Below are 24,752 nucleotides of genomic sequence, written 5' to 3'. Positions count from 1 at the left end.
CTTTCATCGTCGCTCTCTCCATTATAGGTATATCCATACATATTTATTTTTGATTCTTTAATAAATGATTAATTTTTGCAACGAACCAACCATATACACTACTTATCTGTCTTTGGCACTGTTTGAAGCTATTAAACCCCAAACACAAGTATTTAATCAGATTGTCGTGCAGACGAGTGCTTTAACTTTTAACTCAACTGATACTAATCTATTCATTTTATTTTTTTTATTACCCATAGATTTATATATAATTTATGATCCTGCAAGAATAAAACTTACGTTCTTTTTGAGCTATTTAAGGCCATATTTCGCCAATCTTTCTTCAGTGTTGTTTGAAATTCAATCGAAAAATGTATCGCATGTTAATCGCTTTCTGTGCCTTTGTGGCTTGCGTTAATGGCAATGTTCTTCGACCAGTTGTACCTATGCCTGATGGACGTATTGTAGGTGGTGAGGATACTACTGTGAATTTGTATCCCTGGCAGGTGTCAATTCGTCTGTTAGGCTCACATTCTTGTGGAGGTAGTATTATAAATGAAAGAACTATTGTCACAGCTGCTCATTGTGGTGGTTATCTTGCTGCTTGGTATAAAATTCAATACGGCGTAACAACTATCGGTGGTACAACAAACCTTGCCAGTGTTAAATCATTCATCAGGCATCCCCAATATGATTCAAGCGTTATCGATCATGATATTGCCGTCATTATTTTGGATGAACCTATTTCATTCGGAGACACAGTTCAACCAATTGAATTGGCTAGTTCAAGTCCAGATGCTGGCACTACAGCTGTTGTCACTGGTTGGGGCACAACAAGCGAAAGTGGCAATCTTTCAAGTACTTTGCAGAAAGTGGAAGTAGATATTGTTGGCAACGAAGAATGTAATAATAGTTATAGTGGAGTAAATACCATTACTGATCGCATGCTTTGTGCTGGAGTGAAAGACGGTGGTAAGGATGCTTGTCAAGGTGATTCTGGCGGTCCATTAGTTACTGGCAATGTTCTCAGTGGTGTTGTGTCATGGGGTGTTGGTTGTGCTCGTCCTGATTATCCTGGTGTCTACACCAATGTTGCCAACTTAAAATCATGGATTGAAGAAAATGCCGTACTGTAAATTTTATTTAAATAAATAAGATACGAAATTAAAAGTCTCTGGAAATCATGAAATAATGAATAAATAAATTCAATAGTAATTTTAAAAATATTTGGTTGAATATCTTTAACGATAGAGATTAATTAGGTAATAATAAATTTAGTTAAAAATGTTAGTAAATATGGCCAAAGTAATATTGGTCTTTCATTAGTTGAAATTATCTGTAATTATTTTTACTTTATTATGTGGTCAAAGTTGAGTCTTAAGATTGGATGAAACACCACATCCAGCGACTGTAAAATACGGGTTCAATTAATTCGAGAGTGGTCTTCGTTCTCCGCACGACGAATTTCGTAAACAACTGTGGTGCCAGAAAGCAGTGAAAGAAATTATTAAGATGGATAGGCATTTTACATACTGGGAGATAGAGGCTTTCTTGGGCACTTGTTTTCATTTTATTCCCCATAATTTTAAAATCGCTCAATAGAAGGTACGTGTTGATTGGTGCTAAGAAATACTGAAAAGGTACGGCTGGGGTAGCTCAAAACATGTCTGCGACATCGTTAAGAGTGATGGAGCTACGCTCGAACAAACTAAGAGTAAAAAAAAAGCAGCAATTCACTGTTTCTTATTTTCACAATTAGTGACAAAAATATTCCAATAACAGAGCGAATCCAAGGACTCGAAACGTCGAATTGATGGGTCTGCCTTAAAGTCCCTACGAAAGTGTAAAATATGTAAAATGATACATGTAATAAAACACAACAAACCCATTTTCACTGTTTAACTACTGTGTTTTCATTGCTAGACTCAAAATTTAAAAGACAGCCTTCGTATTTAATATATAAAATTTAATATTTTTTTTTTCCTGAAATTCAAAGCAGTACTATTTATTCAAAAAGAAAAATTTCCGTGATTATTACATTTACATATAAATTACAAAACATTTTTCAGTTTTTTTTTAATTTTTTTAAAATGCATTTTTTAATATGTTTTGTTACTTTCAACTTTTTACTCTATCCATTTTTTTTTTCTGTGGAGGGGAGCTTTAATGAGGATTAACACATCATTACTATGTCCTTACAATAGTGGTGTGCTCGGTTTGCACAGACTGAATACAAATTCCCTCGTGTATCAGACCATTTCTACGCTAGAACTTCATCGGAAATACTTTAGGAACCCAGGGACCCTGGGTTGGTTATCCATTTAAAATATTTTTCTTCGTTAATTTACGTCCCAGTCTTGCTTAGGATTATTTATTTGCCTTTTTTTTTTTAAAGTAGTAATTTTCGCGATCATATTTTTTCCATTTGAATATGATTGCAACAAATCGGTCTATGGCGATTTAATTTTCTTCACATAGCATCATCTTTGCTGTGATATCTTCGACCTTTATTTCACCGACTATTGTTTCAAGTGATGTTTTTTAGTTGTTCTATCTGTTGCATTTGAAGACGGTATGTTCAGCGTTGTTTTCGTCTGCATCTCCGTATATGCATATCGGATCATTTGCTTTGCTAATACGGATAAGGTATTTTGGAAAATATCCATAACCAGAAAGGAATTGGGTTAGATAATAATTTTCTTCACCAGTTTTCTTATCTGACTATGTCGCTACATCTGGAATCAATATTGCTTTCCATTTTCCTTTTGTTTCTGCATTCCATTTTTGTTGCCACAGTTGTTAGATTTACTGCTTTACTTCTAGATAATTTAACGTTGTCGTTTTTGTTGCTGTTTAATTTGCAACCTTATTTTTCTTTCTTTGGCTGATGGATCTAGTGGTAATGTGTTACTGATAACCAGCACCGCTAAAGCTACCCAACAATATAGCCATTAGTCTACTTAACGATGCAGTAACCTGTGCTGCCTTCCTTGCTGCTTATTGAATTTGTGCCCAGAATTATAGCTTGAATACTAAGTTCAGTCCTAAGTATTTTATTCGTTTAAAATTTATTTAATTTATTAATTTATTTTCGTTTAAAATCTGTCATGCTTTAACACTAATTAATTAACATAAACTTCTTTTATATCATATTTTTCCAAAAATTTACACTTTCTATACGTCATTTATAAGTCATTCTATACACCATTTATTTTACATCATTTTATTTTTTTCTCTGAAAACAGAAACCGATATCTTATGTTGAAGTTTTCCCGAGTTAGTGCAACTGGGCACTTTTACTCTTTATTAGCTGGGGGTTTTCATAGACTCCCTCCCTTCTCTTTGACTAATTTACGTATTCCTCATAAGATTCGCCGATTATTCGATGACTGATCGAAGATCTGCATACCGCCTCGTACGGCTAATGACTACTCTGAGACTAGATAATGCTATGTAGGAGAAACCAATTTAATTTCAAGAAGTTTTTCTAGTAAAGTACGGCTTCGTACTATTCCGATTAAAAGAATGATAATGTTGTTGGAAACAATGCCAGTTTTGCTTCTTCCTGCTATCGATCTGACCATTCATGGTGTTACGCTAATCTAGTCTAGTCTAGTCCAAATTTGGAAAGGACAGTTTGCATAATATTTAAGCTACTGCATGCGGTTTTGTGTTGTGGGTAGAAAACATCAAATTCCACAGGATAACAGCAGGACATATTAACTGCAAAACTCAAGGGTGTATTGGTAGAAATCTTAATCCAGTAATGAACACTTAGTTTTCAGCAAGATAAATTTATCGTAGCCAGAAAAGCACGGACGTAAGGGTTCAAGGGGAATATGTGAATAATACGAGAATATTACGTAAAGGGAGTAGGGTTGCTGCAAACTTGCAGAACAATTAAGTGGTAAACTTTACGCTGGAGATCAGCTATAGAGCCGAATGTGTAGGAAGTCGACATGCTCCGTTTTTTTTAAGACGGAGCGAGCAAGATTTGAGGGGTCCTGTGCCTCATCGCCTCAAGTAGAATGGTTGAGATAGGGAAAAAGTACTCTTAGTTTGTTCAGAGCTTAGCTACTGATTAAAACGTAATTCTCATCTATATTTAGTACTGTTTAAACCCAACTAATCAAAGTTTCCTTTTTACATTAAATTTTCCTACGAAAAAAACTATCGGAATCTTGAGAATTAAAACAAAGAAGCTATAGTTGCTGATATTTTAGACCAATATTTGGTATATGCGAATAGTTTTTTTTTAAAATATCAAAATACGATAGCTTCACTATAGTTTCATATCAACTTTTTTAGAAAAACTATCGCGGCTGAGTCAATTAAAAACTAGCAAAACTATAAAAAACATAACCATCTAATCAACTTTTCTTCAAAATGAAAGCTTTAACTCTAAATTACACTGATATTAATCTCTTCGATAAGTTTCATTTATTGCCTATATCTGTATATGTATAATATATTATATGTATTATAATTTATGAAAGCAAGTGAATTTTTCTTTGGTCTATTTAAGTTCATATTTCGTCAATTTTTCTTCAGTGTTGTTTGAAATTCAATCGGGAAATGTTTCGAATGTTAATTGCTTTTTGGGCCTTTGTGGCTTGCGTTAATGGCAAAGTTCTTCGTCCGCCTGTACCTATGCCTGATGGGCGTATTGTAGGTGGTGAAGATACTACTATAAATTCACATCCCTGGCAGGTGTCAATTCGTCTGTTAAGCTCACATTCGTGTGGTGGTAGTGTTTATAATGAAAGAACTATTGTCACAGCTGCGCATTGCGGTGGTTATCCTGCTAGTTGGTATAAAATTCAATACGGCGTAACAACTGTCGGCGGTACAACAAACATTGCCAGTGTTAAATCATTCATCACGCATCCCCAATATGATTCAAGCCTTATGGATTATGATGTTGCCGTCATTATCTTGGATGAACCTATTTCATTCGAAGATACAGTTCAACCAATTAAATTGGCTAGTTCAAGGCCAGCCGATGGTGATACAGCTGTGTGCACTGGTTGGGGCGCATTACGTGAAGGTGGCAGTTCTCCAATGGCTCTGCAGGCAGTGCATGTAGATATTGTTAACATCGACGATTGTAAGAAAAGTTATTGGGAAAGGTATGCTATATCTGATCGCATGATTTGTGCTGGAGTCAAAGAGGGTGGTAAAGATGCTTGTTCAGGTGATTCTGGTGGTCCATTAGTTACTGGCAATGTTCTCAGTGGTATTGTGTCATGGGGTGTTGGTTGTGGTCGTCCTAATTATCCTGGTGTCTACACCAATGTTGCCAACTTAAAGTCATGGATTGAAGAAAATGCCGTACTGTAAATTTTATTTAAATAAATAAGAAACAAAATTAAAAGTCTCTGAAAGTCATGAAATAATGAATAAATAAATTAAATTGTAATTTTTAAAAAATTTGGTTGAATATCTTTAACGATAGAGATTAATTAGCTGAGAATGTGGTAACAATAAATTTAGTTAAAAATGTTATTAAATATGGCCAAATTAATATTGATCTTATAAATTGTATCAAATTATTTTTACTTTATTAAAAAAAAAAATAACGGCTATTTAAGAAACAAATATACAATATTTTTCAACTCTCATATTTATTTTACTGCTTGGTTAGGTTTCTAATTCCACAAGGTGACTTTCGATTATTCAATCTACTGCAAAAAAAAAGGTTCCTAATTATGTACAGAGATCCTAACTCAAAAGCATCAAAAGCAATGCTATTGTCCTGAGAGTAACAGTGCTACCGAAACATACTACGGAGAGCACTTTTAAGGCGATTTTATAGTCGAGGGCAACTTTAAATACAGAATACAGAATAGGATTTCGAATAATCTATCACTTGTTGAACATATATTGTATGGGAGGATGTTTAGATTAACTGACATTTGGTCTCAATGGCAAGCGGACTAAATATTTCTGATGAGTATAATGTGGTACTCCCTCCTTACATACAGAAAGTCGCATGTACCCCAATAATCTAGGGTATATAATAAAGGTGGAACTTTCAACTCACTATTTTACGTACGAAAGATCAACTGCAACTGAAATCATTTTGGTGTGAGAGGAGGGAAAAGAGTTAAGGCTATGCCTAACTGCCACTTGATATGAAGTGCAAATTTTGTTTTTTGTGGGCCTTAATACCCCAATAGTAAATGGAAAGAGCTTATATTATTTTTTATTGGATATAAAAACGGTTTGAAATATTGATCAGGATAGTTTGAAAAAAAAAAGTATAGTGACAAGTACTTAATAATTTTGAGACGTGAAGTCAAGCTATACAAGGTATATACAATAGCTGACAAGGAATTGTGGTGGTCTTTGCCTCATCGCCTCAAGTAGAATGATTAAGATAGAGAAAAGCTACTTTTAGTTTTTAAGCACCTTAACTACTGATTAAAAAGTAATTCACATCTATATTTAGCACTGTTTAAAAAATAGCGAAACTATAACAACATAACCCTCTAATCAACTTATCTTCAAAATGAGTGTTTTAACTCATTAAATTACATTGATACTAATCTTTTCGATTATACTAATATCTTTATACATATGTATAGTACATTATAATTTATGAAAGCAATTTAAAAATAATATATTTAATCTGTCTTCAGTGCTGTTTAAAATTCCATCGGGAAAAGTATAGCATGTTAATCGCTTTGTATGCCTTTGCGACTTGCATTAATGGCAATGTTCTTGGACCGCTTGTACCTATGCCTGATAGGCGTGTTATAGGTGGTCAGAATACTACATTGAATTTAATTCCTGGCAGGTGTCAGTTCGTTTTAAAGGTTAACATAGATGTGGTGGCAGCATTTATATTGAATAATTTATTATTACAGCTGCTCATTGCTTTGATCCTCCTAATACTCAATATTACACAGTACAATATAGTGTAAAAAATATCGTTGGAAATACCAACGTTATTAGCATAATAGACATACAAATTCATTCTCATTACTTATCTACTTCAAACAATAAGGATTATGATGTCACAGTCATTAAATTGAATACTTCTATTAAATTTTGAGATTTAGCTCAACCATTGGCTCGTTAAAGCCCAGATGATGGCGATTCAGCTGTTTTCACTGAGTGGGGCGTAACAGTCAAAGGAGGCGCTGGTTCCAGTATTTTTAAAAAAGTGAGAGTAAAAATTGTTAGCAACTATGACTGTTCTAAAAGTTATATTGTTATTCATCCCCATATTCTTTCATTTTACTACATACCGTTTTCTTTCTAATGGCTAATCTAAGTCCATCATGTGATGCATCTTTATTTTTTTAACTCCAAAATCATTTATTGTCGACCGATTTATCTTTGTATTCATTACTCTATTTCTTTTAACTCCAGTTTTTGACTCCCTTTTTATAGCTAATTTTTGCAACAAACTAACTATTGATAATTTATTTAAAAGTATTAATCTTATCTGTTATTGACACTGTTTAAATCTATGAGTCCCCGAAAACAAAAATTTTTAATCAGATTGCCGTACAGACGAGTGTTATTACTTTTAATTGCAGTGATACTAATCTGTTAGATTTATTTCATTTATTACTTGTAGATTTATATGTAATTTATGATCCTGTATATATGCAGTTGACTTTCACTTTGAACAATTGAATGCCATATTTTGTCTTTATCTTAGTTTAGTACTGCTTAAAATTCAATCGGAAAACTTATACCAAATGAAACGCATTTTTTGTCCCTTTGAGGCTTGCATTAATAGTAAAGTTATTAGATGAACTGAACGTATACCCGATAAGAGTATATAATACTACTGTGTATATGGTTCTCTGACAGGTTGCATTTCCTTTTGCCGGGTCACATGTCTGCGGAGGTAGTATTATAGTATTAATTTATGTATGGCTAGAGTAACATTGAGTTGACCTAATCATATTCCACAAACTACTCATAATAAAACTCAAGTAAAACACAAGTAAAATACAAACTGAAAGCATAACACAAATAAAGTGCCAACTTATGCTTGTTACACAAATTTTCATGGAACAGCTGTGTGTAAAATCTGTTGAAAACACCAGTGCCGCGGAAATAAACAATACAAAAATTTAAATCAAACCAAAACAGCTGATTCACACATCAACATAAATTTTACTTGAAAAAAAATATACGAGTAATGTTTGTGTAGTATTTTTTTGACAGGGATGTCACGCTCTCTCAGGTGCTTTCATTTACTCGAAAATTTGCTAGTAGAACGCACTTGTGTATACACAGTATTACTTAAAGTTACTAGCAGTAGCTCGTGGAACAGACCTATTATAATACATAGAAAAGACAATATTTTTAATAGGTGTTTACCCTGAACATTTCTACTTATTAATGATAATAAACAAAACATACAATCTTCTATTTTTTGACACAAATCATTTTATTTCATTAAATCATTCAATTATCAATCAAAAAAAATTGCTGTTTTTTGGTACACTTAAAAGTTGCCGAAAATACCTATTATGAATGAAGAATAAAGTTATATATTGGAATTCGAATTTATTACCTATCGGTCAACACTGACTAAACTTTGTCAATATTTTTATATTCGAACACAAATACATATTATTTTCGAATATTTTCTGTATGTATATTAAGCATTAAATATTATCTTTAAATATGTTAGGTATATGTTTGCAATAGGTATATTTCGCGCGAAAAATTGAAATAACAACCCATGACAAAAAAAAATTTTCTGTAATATCAAAATTGAGTAAAATATTAACATAAAAAGGTTTTCGAACAGAAGTGAAACAACAACAAAAATTTATTTTTTTAAATTAATTAATTGAATTTTTGGCTGACCAAAAAATATTTAATAAAAAAGTGACTTTGGCAAAAATCTTGCCAAAATCCGGACAGTGTAGACGCAGGTACTTCTACTGATAGCTTTAACGTTTAAACGTTTTCCAACACTTTTACAAAGCTTTCTCTACAATACTGAGAAAACTTTTCATTTTTCGAATTGTCATCAAAGCTAAGTTCGCTAATCACAGCTGTTTTTTCTTTGTTTTGATTTTTCATATTTTGCACTTTTGTTTATTAATTATTCAACATTAATTAAATATTTAAAAGATATGTCGAACAGTAAGAAAAATAATATAAAAGAACATTTACAACTTAAAAATATTTTGCGTTTATAGTAATGAGAATGGTTTTGCTGCAGCTGAAAGGCACGAAGAACAAAATAGCTACGGTGCAAAATGCAGTGAGTAAAATCGAGGAAGCTGTCTGTGAACATAAACCACGTTTAATAACATTACCAGAATGCTTTAATTGTCCATATGGTACAAAATATTTTGAAGAATATTCAGAGTCCATACCGGATGGATATACTTCCCAAAAACTATCAGAAGCAGCAAAACAACATAATGTTTATATTGTTGGTGGCACGATACCGGAAAAGGCTGATGATAATGCCATTTACAATACGTGTACTGTATGGGATCCTTCTGGAAATTTAATAGCCAAACATCGTAAAATGCATCTTTTTGATATTGATATTAAGGGATTAATGACTTTTAAAGAATCTGAAACATTAACAGCAGGTATCTAAATAATTTGGAATCATTAATAAGTATTTATACGCGATTGATTGCTAGGCAATGAGTTTACAACGATTGAAATTGATGGTCATAAAATTGGTATTGGCATTTGCTATGATATACGTTTTGAGGAAATGGCCAGAATTTATAGAAATGAAGGTTTACTATAAATGTTTTGGATTAGAATTCTGTAATAAAATTTTATTTTTTAATTAGGTTGTGAGATGATTATTTACCCAGGTGCATTCAATATGACTACTGGACCGTTACATTGGGAATTGTTGCAAAGAGCACGTGCTAATGATAATCAACTTTTTGTGGTGACTACATCACCAGCTCGTGATGAATCTGCAGATTATATTGCTTATGGACATTCAATGGTAGTTGATCCCTGGGCAAAGATTGTAAGCAGTGCAAAAGAAGGTGAAGAATCGGTTGTAGCTGATATCGGTAAGCTATTATTGACAATCGAACTATAATGAATTTATTAAGTTTGCAGAGCAATACAAATGAATCATTTCAAATAAAGCGATGAATAAAATACGGAATCAAGTAAATTTATGCTAAATAAGCATTGAGAAATAATAATCCTAATATTATTTCAGTGAGAATTTAATAAGTAAGAACTTTTAATGCATCTAATAACCCAATTGTTGCATTTATATATTTTTTTCTACATTACTTACCATCGGCAGATAGAAAAACTAAACAAAATTCATGTCTTTTGCATACAACGGCATACGATTATTTAAACAATATATTTATACTAATAATATATTTTATGAAATAAATTATTTTTTTTTAGATTTTTCATTGGTGGAAAAAGTTCGGCAACAAATTCCCACATTTTCTCAAAGACGTTTGGATCTATACTGCACTGTAAAAAAATGATCTTACGGTAGAAATACTTCAAAGTACAGGAATTATATGCATTTATCGTTATTAGAAATGGTTTTCTTAATTTGTTAACATTTTTATTGTACTTTAATATATCTTGAAGACTATTTTGTGTTTATATTATATACTATATATAAATTATATATATAAACAAAATTATATTTTTTCATTATTTTACTGAAGTATGATTAGAACAACCATATAATAAGGCGATGTTAACTATTTCTTAGGAAAAGCAAATTCAGGCTTTTGTTGCTATAACCTTTAATTCATCTGTTCGATTCAATCTATTCAACAGCAACATAACAAAATTCAAATTCAAGAACATGAAAGTTTTTACTACCAACAACCAAATTTTAAAAGATTTGCTTAGTTCCCTACAGTACCTAACATAGGAGCGCATAAAATACCGCGAAATCACAACTTAACATCTTAACAGTTGAGCTCGGATTTCTTAAGAAAATACACAGCTCTAGATGATTTAGTAATTTAAATTCCACAACTGGGAATACACTCACTTCTGAACTACCCGTAGAAACTACAACACTCAATTCACCTCCATTGTAGCCATTGACAGTCAGAAACGCCGGTTTATGCAAAATAACAAAGACATACTTATTACTTTAAACCGAACTCACATCGGATTCAATCGTCAAAATACATGACATTACCTAACACAAGTCATTAGCTCCATATACTGGAGCACACCTTTGTATCAAGGACTAAATAAATGTGAGGACTAATTGTAACTAAGCGCCACTTTTTTTAGTCAATATATATATGTATATGAAACCCTATTATCTACTATCCCTATTACTGTTTATTATTACTAATAGATGATTGTTTCTATGATAAGATATCGAATATCACAGACTGTCCTTCGAACAGAAATGGGTGTTCTAGAAACTACTGCTCATTTTAAGAAGTACAAACTAAAATATGTACGCCTTACACGCTTAATTTGCTCAAATATATATTCCAGTAATTTTAATATATTCTGAAAATTTTTATCATTTAACGATACTCTTACATCAATCATTGGAATAAGTATGTAAATACCACATATAATGAAGAGTTTAAGTATCATATAAATTAATCCAAACTCTAGCTATAGCTGATTAGATCGAAAAATAAAGTTTACAAAAAATGTTCAACTCTAAGGACTGTAACATTTAGACTTCCAAACGTTACACGGTGGTTGCTAAGAGGTAATTCCATCTGATGGTAGCTACATTTTTGGTTATATTGGTTATATGATGAAATGATATTGTTTGGACCAGTAATCTTTGGAAATATGTAGCTAAGGTTTTTTTAAGAATGATGGATGTCTTTAAAAAATACAAAGAGTACCTGTATATAGATTTATATATTGGCACCTGCATACTACTTAATATTGAATAACTGAATTACAGAAATGATAGCATACTCATCACATAATACGCTTAATCTAATACAATAAAAAAAATATGCACATATTTCAGAAATTACAACAAAATGCAAAATCATTTTCATAAAAAATTATATTTATTGCACTAATTGATATACAAGTATAATTGAAAAAATAAAAAATAAAATACTAATAATAATAATAATAAAATTTGTTCGTTGGTTCCATGTAAGGAGAATCACTTTTTAAGATAATTTTTGTTTCCACCACTTTTTACAAATATGAGCTAGCTTGCTCCTCGATCCATTTAGTATGATATGGTACACTAGCATAAACTCCAGGAAAATCAGATTTAGCGCAACCAATTCCCCACGAAACAACACCCAATAATTTTCCATTCACAACTAATGGACCACCGGAATCTCCCTGGCATGTATCCTTGCCACCATCTGCAAGACCAGCACATACCATTTGCTCCGTAATAGCCAGATTTTTAGTTAAATATTTCAAATTACACTCGTTGCTATCTACAATTTGTATATCCACTACTTGCAAGATATTCGTTAGGGTTTCGGATTCTTCATTATTTTTACCCCAACCAGTAACCGTTGCATAAGTGCCAGCAGTAGGTGAACTCTCAGCTAACGCGATTGGTTGCACTACACTGGAATAGACCAAAGGTTGACTCAATATAATTAAACCAACATCATTATCATGCGTATTCTTATTATAGCCACTGTGATAAATCAGTTTACTAGCACGTATTCCTTGTTCCGATTCATCCACTATAGAAGACGATCCAGCAACAACGTAAATATAAGAAGCAAAACGTCCTTTGATACAATGTGCCGCAGTGACTACAACGCGGGGTGCATAGATCGAAGCACCGCAAATATGTAACATTATATAAGTGTCCAAACGCACCGAGGCTTGATAAGGATATTTAGCTATGGTAGTCTGTTCTCCGCCCACGATACGTCCATTCGGTGTATTAGGTACGGCTGCAGCGTTAATTGTACCGAATATGCCAATGATGGCTAGCACAAGCGAACGGATCACGATTTCATTCATGTTGATTACTTGAAATTCAAAATACTTTTAACGTACGTAAGAGGTGACGAGCTTTTATAAGGTGGCCTATATTTAATGTTAATAAGTCAAAATGCTATGCTCTAATCTTATCAGTTTCTTTCTATAATTTAACTTTCATATTTAGTAACTCAAAAGTATTTGCATAAATAATTGAAATTGAATAGGAAGTAAGTTATAAATATATAAATATGTCACATTTATGTAACTACAACTACTTAAAGATGATCAAAAATATAGATCTATACCTAACAAAAGTTATGTATATATTGCACTGGAGTAACCGATAATAGATAGTGGAATAGTAAAATACTTTTGAAAAGTTTATTAATTAATTACTGTTAAGATTAATTTTATCCAATTAAGTAATAATAAACTTTTAAATCCTGACTTGCATATATGTGACATGTTTAATAAGGTCAAAGGCACCATAACGAAAACATATTTCCATTCTTGAAATACCTGTTTAAACAGCTCAAATCTCAGATATTCAGATATTGTAAATAAATCATCTGCAAGAGAATTATAATATAAAATATATTTATTAACATTATTAACATTCACATTTCTCAAATTTGTCGAACACTGTCACTCCATCTCTTTCTCGTCCTTTGTTTTCCTCTTGTTGTTCTAACTTCACTCTCACAGATTCTGGCTACTAAATGTTTATCTATCCACATATTCTCATTTGTCATTTAATTCAGTACTATCCATTAATTTATATAATAAATTCATACTAAATATATAGCTATCCATATTTTCTTATTCGTCACTAATTGGTTAACAAATTCAATCTATATGGAATTATTTAAATGGACCTCGTAACATGGTGTATGTTACATATGTTATGTTTTATAACCAGTCGTGATAAACACAAAAATTGGGTCAATTAATCACTTTTTCGTTTACTTATATACCCACAAATTGTTTCACCTTCTATAGTAATGGCATCCTTCAGTTATACTGTTCGACGACCAAATAAATATATTCCACGACAAGCTTTTACATGGAATCCGCAAGCAGTAGACGCCTTGGTACACCAGCTTTAACTTGAAGATAGACAATTGAGACAGAAATGACAGAAGCGCACTAAATGTGGAACGATAACATATATGCAGAGAAGCACCTAACAGAGTGCTCACTAGGGAAACGGATACTAAGAAGAAGAAGAAGATCCTATAGTTGGTATTCATTAAACATTACATTGAACCTAAATAACAACAATAGTTAGTTTAGAACACAATTGTTTAGATTCCAATATTCATTTTAAATTCATTTATATTTTCCGTAAGATTTCTAGATTTCTAATTTTAAGGAGTATTTCATTTTATTCCAATAAAATTATTTACTTTATTCTAATTTTAGATCAATTATATGTTACATATAAACGATTGAATAATTAACACCTTATTATACACTATATATTCCTTTACTACTTTAATATACTTTCCCGTTCATTGAGATTTCTTTCTTTTTAAAGAAGAAAATAAAAGTATTACAAAAAATCCTTAGGATCAGTGTTCAAGATCAATATCTTAATCTATGGTATAGGTAACATAATGCCATTACTGTCCTTATCGGATTGAAGATAACTTTAATATGTTGTACTAAGGAAATTTTATCATAATATACATATATATTAGACAATAATATACATATATTCTTCAATAAACAGCCACTCATTTTTTAGCTCTGTGATTGTCTCGAAATCTTTATCTTGTTTTAATCGAAGCAAAAAATTTTAATGTTTACATTATATTATTAATAAAAATTCTTTTATAATAAAAAAAAAAATTTATAGTGTATATTATAATTAAGTTATAATATAATTATTGACTATAATAAAATGGTAATAAAAATAATAATAAAAAATATATATAGGCAATCGTCTCATTGACACCTTCCCTTTTAGAAAATGAAAAGCAAGATGATTTTCAATATTTTGTAGCCTTCTAGGGAATTCTAATAAAAACCAATCTTTTTGCCTTAATTAAAATATCTTAAAACCTTTTATTTTAAATGTTAACACCAAAATCTAGTAGAAATCTAAAAAATATAATAAACTCGAAAACATAAATTTACGTCTAATTAAATGACGAAATTATCGTTATAAAGCAATTAGTCCGATATTACACTTTATATCCATTATAAAATGTCGGTAGCCTTCAGAGAAAGTTTAACTCAAAAAGAAATGCGTTATATATTTCCCAGTAATTACAGCTACCGATAAAATGACTGATATGCCAACCGATATAGTTTACCGATATACAACACAGTTTTGCGATAAAATTGTTATTGTTTTCTTCGCTAATTGACAACACTCTTCCAATCAGATATACCATATATATTAATACATACTTTATAGTTCTGAATGGATTTCATAAAACTTGTACTAATTAATTTAATAATAAAGGCTGAGTCACAAGCGTGTAGCCAATTAATAATGTTTTTCAAAGTACTTCAATTTTACAATGAATTAAGTAATATCAATGAGTATCATATGTACTTGTCCTAATCTATTTTCTATGATTTTTACTAAATTATATTTTCACAATGAATCAGCTTAACACGTTTCTTTTAAAAGTCTAAAAGTAATCGACAGTAAATATCTAAAATTCTTGATAGATGTCTGGCAATGTTTTTGATTTAATTTAAGTATAATAAGACTTAAGATTAGATTATTTTAATTAATTATCTTATGTATATAATGTATAATATTAAAGTATAATATTAAAATTAATACTAAATTTATAATATGAATAATATAACAAAAGTTGTTATTTATGGTAATTTCTTATATTAGAAAAAAAAATACTAATAGTTCTTATCTATGCAATATAATTTTTTACGATATAAAATCACAGACAAAATATTGTAAATTCTTATTATTACCATAAACATAAAATACGATACAATTATATTCATTCATAAAAGTAGTTATTATGCTATATATAATGGTAATGAACCACAATAATCGTATATATAAAAGTACAATTTCTTTTTTTTTCTATTATAATCTTTATTGCTTTAAATGATATGAACTTATATATATCGTAAATTTTATCGTAGCGTATAAATCAAGACATTAAGTGTGAGAACATAAATCATTTCATGCAAATTGATAAGTTTTTCATCCATTAAATAAAAAGAAACCAGATAGTTAAATTTATGGTTAAATGTTTTAATAATTTATATTTATAACTTTGTAAAATATATTAATCAATTCAGTTTAATCAGTTATTAATTTATTATAATATATTATTATTTATTTAAACCTGTTATTTCGTTATATTCAGTTGGATAAAATATTATTATTATTTATTGAAAAATTTATTTATAATTTTAAATAAATATTACATATTTAACATTTTTATAAATTAAATACAATTTACAGAAAATTTTATGATATTTTCTTTACTTATATCCTACTTTTCTTTAAATGTGTGTTCATAATCTATAAGAAATAAAATCCTTTAAATTTTATTTATTAAATGATATGCAAATTTTTTCAAAACCATTTCATGACATTTGATAAGTTAGGGAATGGAAATTTTGAATAATAATAATCAAATTGTTTGATAAACATTATCAACTTTGATATAGTTAATATTTTATTAATGTAATTATATCTGCTTAACATAACTGATTAATAAATTAAACACCATATGAATAATTTATTAGTCACGCTACTACTGTTGATTATGGCATAAAATAAAATCCCCCAACCTGGACAATAATTTGTATTAACCCATCTCCACTTACTGTAAATTATGCATTGCCATCTATCAGTTCATGTCCATGCCTGATGGAACGTAATCGTATCTTGTTTAATTTTGTGCTGTTATAAAGAGCAAGTTATAAAAATTGTTTCTTCAAATTAACAAATATATTGTCATTTAGTACTTACTTCAATTTTCTTTTTCTTTTTATTTTAAAATGATTATATTATTGTATCTAAATCTGTTTAGCCGAAACAAATCAGTGTCAAGGAAGTCTAGGTGAACTGAAAGCGAAATATGTGTGATGTGTCTCTTATCTCTCAAGTTCTTTTACTAATGTGACTATGTGAAGATTACGTTAATGTGTCGTATTAGAAACATACCAAAGGGTATTTGTTTTTATTCGAAGAACTTTTGACTCATTTCGCTGCTACTCTCTACTATACAAGTCATACGTTTTGTGTCTGTTGATTAAAAACTAAGAGGAGGATTTTTTACAACAATGTTATATACTCTATTCTAGATATCCAGATTTTACAGTAATATCGTGTTTCCACTGCAGCTAATACTAAATTCACACCAGAGACGTGTTTGTAATTTTAATTGTCAATTACTATTGTTTCAGTGTAAGACTACTTATGTTAATGAAATTAAGGTATGATCGTTTTCATTACCGTAACCTGATTTATGCATGTGAAATAGCTTGTTTGTTTATATTTCACATATAAAATATATAATAAATGTTTCAAATTTTGATCATTTCCCTTGTGGGAGTTTTTTTAGCGTTGCTTTCGACTTTTTTTTACCTTAAATCAGTTGATTTATTTATAACGAGTTCATTTATATAAAACCTCCTTGTACGGCAAATTATCATCATTAACGCTCTCAATGAGCAAAACTGCCTAAATGAGACAAGTGGAAACATGGTATATTTAACGGCTGGTATGCATATTTTAAAAAACGATTCGCTATCAATACTAATATACAATACTTATAGGAATTCAAAATTATATAAACGATCAAGGATATTTATTTGGTGGAAGAAAATATTAGAGGGAAATTTGTATCGAAAACAGTAAAAAGTAATACCATATACACAGTAACTATAAACGTTATCACATCACTTTTTGTTAGTAAGGTGTCGGGGACACATATGTTAAAACCCATCAATCTTCGAAATTCCTGAAATAGAAGTTTAAAATTTTTGAAATTTAAAGTTTTTTAATAAAAAAATTTTGTTTCTCAGGTATTTTTAAACTAACTCTTGGACTAAATCTCATTTTTTGTATTAGCTTCATATTTAACACAGTAGGAGTATGTTAAGTAGGACATAGTAGAATTACTCAGATTAACATAGTACGAGTACTCACCTAAACTGATAAATGCCTTATACCCTTATAAACGTATAAATTTATCAACTTGGTAAATGAAGTGTAAAATTTTTTATAAAAAATAATTTACACAAACATGATAAATTTACACAACAATTTTACTAAATAAATTTATATCGTATATATTTATCTGTTGCCAATACAGAGTTGCATTCCAACACAAGCGAATCATTTACAAAAATATCTTTGTAAATACTTTTTAGTTTAAACTCTCCGTTCAATTTTGGTATTTTATTTTATAATTTATTTATAGCGACACAGCTGATCAATAAAGTTTGCACAAATATTTAAAATTGCAACGATATTAGCTAAAAAATTGCGCTTTTAAGCATTGCATTTTGTGCTGTCATAATATCGCCAGTTTGCTTTTTATTTAAAAAATGTAGTAATTTTTAACTGTTAGATTATTTAACGTGATTATTATAAAATTATATTAACCATATTTTATACCTACGCGTTTAAGTACATGCACAAATTTTTGTTATTAGTAGAACTTCAAATAGCTATATAGAGTATCATAGTGTATATATAAATAATTTTACTATCATATATTAATTTTCTATCTTTACAATTGTTGTTGTTGACTGTTTGTATCGAAATATGTTATAAACGATACTAATATTTTCATCGCAAATTTAGATGCACTTAATATAATATACACAATGGTTAAATTATATTACAATAATAATTATGCTAATTATTGTTAAGACAAATATTTACTTTTAATTCAATATCAATATAAACACCAAACACATATTAAAAAATTAAAATCATAGCAATATAAGACAATTTATTAATTATTTAAATTTTTATATTGAATATATAAGTAACGAATACTTAAAACGATTACTTTTTTTGCTTACTTTTTCATAAGTAGGTGGTGCACTTATGTTGTCAGATTGTTGTGTCAAACTGGCGTTTGACAGTACAGTACAATTTGTTTAGAAGAAACACAAACAAGCTTCGGAGTGGTGTTTGTTTTTATTTAAGATTATTTATATTAAGGAAACAATGAAAAAAAAACAAGGTAGACCACGTTTAGATTTAAGTGCAGAAGAAAAAAAGGAACGTCATAAATTACAGCAAAAAATTTGGAGAGAAAACAATAGAGCAAAAATACGAAGTGATAACAGAAGAAGAAAAATTCAGAAAATGTTAACGCGTGAAACAAAAATCCGAAAATATGAAAGCTTAGTGCAATTAAGAGAGACACACACGAGTACACCAGGTAATATATTTAAACATTTTTTTGTTTACATTAAAATAATTAAAAACGCTATTGGAAATTCAAAACGGCAGGTCAACAAAAATTTTTTCCTTGGAGTTTTTTGTTTTTAGTATAAACCTAACAGCACTCAATACGGGACCCCACTAAGTCTGTTATGTAGTAACGCAAATACGCGATACCCAAAATAAAACATGAACTGCCAACTCAGCTATAATGGAAAACTACAGACCTTATCAAAACAGGAAGTTTGGTGTGATATTCATTGCTACAGTCTTCATCGCAAAAATTTATTTTTCCTTAATCTACATACTCAAAAAACACGCTCAAAGTTAGTATAAAATCTTCCGAATATTAACAAGTAAAGCGGTGTTAAAAAGCTATTAGTCCAAGATTCAGTGCATTATCAAAGTAATATATTATAATATATTAGCCAATCCTTTAATATGCTTGCAATTAAATTAATTTTAAAGATTATGTTGTTGTAACTAGCAAAAATCTGCTGGTATAGTTCCTTTTGGGAATGGTGAATTACACTTGGTCGTCGACAATGCACAAGTTGCTCAGAGACGTACAGCATGTCGCTGCTAGAAAACAACACATTATATTATCTTTAACTACCATTTTAAATAATCATTTAACAAGTGAATTTATCAAACCACATAAGTGGCCGAGTCTATGTCCAGGAATTTCTTTATTGCCGGTCTAAACGGTTCATCTATTTTTATCTCCAAATGCACACATCAACTTGAGCCCAATTAATCCTTGGTTCCGTTCTATTCAACTAGTTACGTTTTTTCAGCTTGATCCAGGTTAGCTTCAAGTAATAGTCCCTAACAATAATATCCTAACATATATAATCGTTTTTATAATTCCTTTTATGTTATATGCCAAATAAATCTCCACCAACTATAACAACTCATATATAGGATTTACAAGTTTTTTAATATGTTCAAATGCCGAATATCAAATAGGGATTGATGGGAATATAGATCTAGTGATAGCTATTTATCTAAATGTAAATTAGCATTTGTTTGTTTGAAATGAAATTTTGTTCTAAACAGTTTTACGAAATATTTTCGTCTAGAGAAGTCGTCTGGCTGCACATAGACTAAACTCTTAGAAATATGAAGTCAGTTTTCCTCATATAGATGGAAAACTAATTTGATCGTAGAAAGCAATCACATATTAAGGACTAATGGTCATTCACACAAATGCAGTATCCTCTTCGAGTATATGTTCGCACTGCCACAAAGTTCTCAACAGGCCCTCGCCAAATATATCTCCCAGAAACAACGAGACCTCACCCTTGCAGCAAAAACTGTATTGGATAATTAAGATCAGAATGACACATAAATACGTCGATTCTCAATGTGTGCCCCAACTGTAACTTTACTCTGCGTTGATTATGATTAATTTCAATTTAAATTCTCCCATCACCCTTTCCATTCTTACACTTAAATAATTCCCTTTCCTCTTACACTACTAACACCTTCCACTTCCTAACCTATGTATTCGTCTTTTAATTGCTTTCATGATATCTGCGTTATAGATCTTTGTGATCTACAGCAACATTAAGAGAGGTTGTATTAAGAGAACACCAACGCCTGCTCTACTGCTCGAAATAAACAAATGACATAGTGCATAGCCTTCCTGGAAAGAATTTTAGGAGTATTTCTACCATATATCCCTTGGCTACCATAAAAATTTAAAATTCTTCACTTGTAAGAGCATTTTATTGATTTTTAATATGTAATCAACATATATAACATTTAATTTATATATTGAATTTTATTTAAACCGATTTTAGTTAGGATTTAACTGCTCGACAACTTGATTGTTTAGTTTTATATTTTTACAATAAAAGCTTTTTTTAACATTTTTGCAAAAATATTCTACAAAAATTATATGTGAAATTGTCACTTCATACTTTAGTTGTTATTTGTATAAAGATATAAATTGAAACTATGTAGAGCACCAACTGCATGCATGACTGAAGTGAAGGGGTGTGATTTTAAATTAATTTCTTTAAATTATAATTTATTGAAAGAAATCTTAAAGTTCTTAATATCACTATTGATAAGTAGCTAACCTGTGATATAAGATAATCAAAGCTTCTGTATTTATCAGAGAGTTCTACGCAAATTCTTGTATACTTTTAATAATATTGTAATAGATCGGTTCGAAGTTGGTATACCTGTAATCTTATCTTATCAAATTAAACAGTTCAAATTTCTGTTCTTAAAAGAAGAAATTCATTTAATGAAAAAATATTAATTTTATTTTAATGTTAATGTAAATTAATGATAATTATCTAAAAATCATTTCTTACAGAATTTGAAATACAATAATTTTGTGGAAAGAGTATTTCAGTTTCGGTAAAATCCAAACTACTCGTTGACTTGTTTTTATATTAACGTTTATTATATATTATGCTGAAATATGTTCAATTATAAACTTCACGGGCTATTTAAGCTATTAAATGATTTTATGTTTAATACATATTTGTAATCTGTCACTGAAAATCTCTTTATTTGTGTACCTGTAGATACAGCTACCCTATTTTTGGTTGGATACAAATAACAAAAGAATTACTTGAAACGTGCTCATTATTTTTAAGGTCAAACCCGGTTTAAGGATAGAAATTTGACAGTCACAAAAATTTAGTTGAATAATTATAGATTTTTTTCTTTTTCAAGAAAATGTGCAATCAAAATGAAGATGAAAAATCAATAGAACTATGGAACTAGATTTACTTAAATTAAGCTGAAATTTTTCATTAGAATATTTAAATAGTTTTCCTTACTACCTGTAAAGGGTAGATACATTTGAGCTATTTATGAAATGAATTGTTTAAAAAAAAAAATATATTGGTACATTCTAACATATAATTATCCAAATTTTTTTGTTATATACGAAAAAAAAGATAATGTATGAATCCATATTACTATATACTTTGCTGTATACATTTTTTTTAGTCTTTATCAGAGGCCCTAGAAAACAGTATTTTAAATTATATATCAAGACCATATAGGTTTCAAAAATTGACCATAAACTTGGTTAAGCTTATGAACTTATCGTTCAAAATTTACCAAGCAAAGCCAATAGTTCATATATATATATATATATACCTATATATCTATATATCTTACTATATAGAGACATATATATAAAATATATAAAGATATATATTTAAAAAGATGTAGATATATCTACATCTATAGATGTAAATATATATATATATTTACATCTATAGATGTAGATATATATTTAAAAAGATGTATTTATTATAAAGATATAAATATGAAGATATACATATTAGAGATATATAGATATATATATATCTATATATTATTAGTGTCGCCAAAGAATATTCTAGAATATTTTTCATTTTATTATATATTGTATATTATCGTTTTAAACTAATCGTTTTACATCAATTTCTTCATAGATTTAAAAAAAAATACCGTTACGAATAGTGAGTTTGGCAGTTTTACAAGTAATGAGATAAAGTTACTTGCTGATCAAATGAGATCGCGCAAAACAATTTGGTTTGATATAAAAGATGCTAATATAAGTGAGTTCAACATAACCATGGCGTGGCTGGAAGTTAGTGCTGCTTGTAGAAAATCAGGTAAGTAAAGTAGTTATTTTATTATGTAGGTTGTCTTTTAAGTCTTGCGCCGAAACAACACTAAGTATTGCCACATGAATTTTGAATTTTCTGTTCGTTAGTTTGACATTTTCTAGCATAACATAAATGTTATTACGAATGCTTATTGTGTTATTGACATCAATTCTAAATTGTACCTGTACGAAAAAATGAAATTAAATAATGAAAATTTTCGTGCGCTGAGGTAGCTTAAAATATGTCTACGATATCGTCATAGATGACGATTCAAAGATCTACGCCTATGAGCCCGAAACAAAACAGCAATCCACTGTGTGAGTCTTCCAAAGTAATTCGAACCCAACAAATGTTATCCGCAGATGGAGCAAATCTAAACAAGTAGTCTCATGTTTTTCAAACAAACCAGTCATCTCGCAACTGTACCACCTAAACAAGGAAGAACGGTCAATTCTAAGTGCTATACAAGTATTTGTTTGCCGAAAGTCTACGGAAAATTGAGAAAAACCAACCATCGAAGGAAGATCATCCTCCACCACGACAATGCAAGCTCCCATACATCAGTTCAGACAAAAGAGTGTTTGAGCACTCAAAACGTCGAATTGATGGGTCATCCGCACCCAATCACTTCCTCGAGCATTTTTCTACGCCCAAGCGTTGAGTCGTTGGTTTTAATACTTATTCAGAATAGCAAAACTATCTCGAAATCGGCTTAATCGAATGCAAAAATGTATTGATAATCATGAAAAATACTTAAAAAAAACAAGTAAACCCTTTTAAGTGATTATGCACTATATGTTCATTGTTAGGCGTAGGACTTAAAAGGCAGCCCTCGTATTTCAAATCTCTTAGTAGCAATATAAATTAATGATGCGAATTTTAACTTTAAGTTGAAGAGTGTAAACATGTGTGGACTCGTTTATGTGGAACCTATTACCTACAATCAAAATTTTCTGCAACCGGTGAGAATGAGGAAAATGATTTACTGGCATGGGAATTCGATTCATATTTAAACTTTCTACCTAATCCTGTATACGAAGAGTATGTATGCTTTTCTTGTGTATTGTAATAGAAACTAAACGTTATTTATCTTTCAGATCTTGTACAACATTAAATGACTCTCAGACGGGAAAATATTCTGTGGCCAATAGTGAAGAAGATACCTCAGTAAGAAATTCAATTATTTATATGTATATCTAAAAATATATACTGATTTAATAAGACTATTATTGTAAACTTTTAAAATAAAAAACTGTTGTTCAATTATCCCACCATGATGAAGAGATCAAAAAACGTCTAAACGTTGGCAAATTTATATAGAAAAGAACTATATAAATCAAAATAAATACAAAAATTATATAAATTTACGATAATAATCTTTTAAAATTATAAATATAGATGAAATTAATTGTAGATTAATTTATAAAAATAAGTAAACTATAAACAAATAAAATAGTATATTGATTCTAATTTATTTAAAATATATTACTTAGGAGTACGATTTACCACAAAATACTACCGACAATGCAGGATTAAAATATTATGATATGTGGGCGAACTTCGATCGAATGCTACATCATTTACCTTGGCATGAAGTAGAAAAAGTTAATGAAGAAGTTATGAGTTTAATATGTAAGAAAGTAATGAAGTACAACGAAGACATCAACAAAGATTTTGTTAAGGAAGAATATATTGAGGATTGATTTATTATTGTAAAATTTATTTAGAATTACTTAAGTTTTATTTAATACATTATAATTAATTTAGATAATAATAATATAATAAGATGTGTATTAAGATAACTTTAACTTGCTGGTGAATAATAAAATAAATGTTTTTTTCACTTAAATTTTTACTTG

The 24,752-nt window shown here is 29.7% G+C and overlaps 4 protein-coding genes across 4 annotated transcripts; 3 read left to right on the top strand and 1 right to left on the bottom strand.

Annotated features, from left to right (window-relative positions):
• The first annotated feature begins 309 nt into the window (after positions 1-309).
• On the top strand, positions 310-5,334 carry LOC119674292 (serine protease 48-like). Its single transcript, XM_038085424.1, has 3 exons — positions 310-1,111; positions 1,271-1,317; positions 4,505-5,334. The coding sequence occupies exons 1-3, from the start codon at positions 351-353 to the stop codon at positions 5,317-5,319; spliced, it is 1,623 nt and encodes a 540-aa protein (XP_037941352.1). The 5' UTR covers positions 310-350; the 3' UTR covers positions 5,320-5,334.
• Positions 5,335-9,041: 3,707 nt separating this feature from the next.
• Positions 9,042-10,604, top strand: LOC119679800 (omega-amidase NIT2). Its single transcript, XM_038092345.1, has 5 exons — positions 9,042-9,099; positions 9,156-9,560; positions 9,615-9,716; positions 9,774-10,007; positions 10,363-10,604. Exons 1-5 carry the CDS (start codon positions 9,090-9,092, stop codon positions 10,446-10,448), a joined length of 837 nt encoding a protein of 278 aa, XP_037948273.1. The 5' UTR covers positions 9,042-9,089; the 3' UTR covers positions 10,449-10,604.
• A 1,386-nt stretch (positions 10,605-11,990) lies between these two features.
• Positions 11,991-12,927, bottom strand: LOC119682112 (trypsin beta). Its single transcript, XM_038095465.1, has one exon. It carries the CDS (start codon positions 12,910-12,912, stop codon positions 12,115-12,117), a length of 798 nt encoding a protein of 265 aa, XP_037951393.1. The 5' UTR covers positions 12,913-12,927; the 3' UTR covers positions 11,991-12,114.
• Positions 12,928-18,941: 6,014 nt separating this feature from the next.
• On the top strand, positions 18,942-24,619 carry LOC119684464. The gene is made up of 5 exons (XM_038098509.1): positions 18,942-19,268; positions 22,717-22,899; positions 23,784-23,934; positions 23,991-24,060; positions 24,387-24,619. Exons 1-5 carry the CDS (start codon positions 19,052-19,054, stop codon positions 24,594-24,596), a joined length of 831 nt encoding a protein of 276 aa, XP_037954437.1. The 5' UTR covers positions 18,942-19,051; the 3' UTR covers positions 24,597-24,619.
• Positions 24,620-24,752: the final 133 nt, after the last annotated feature.

This window comes from Teleopsis dalmanni, chromosome 2, assembly GCF_002237135.1.
Source record: "Teleopsis dalmanni isolate 2A chromosome 2, ASM223713v2, whole genome shotgun sequence".
Taxonomy (NCBI): domain Eukaryota; kingdom Metazoa; phylum Arthropoda; class Insecta; order Diptera; family Diopsidae; genus Teleopsis; species Teleopsis dalmanni.
This window is presented reverse-complemented; position numbering and strand designations above follow the sequence as displayed.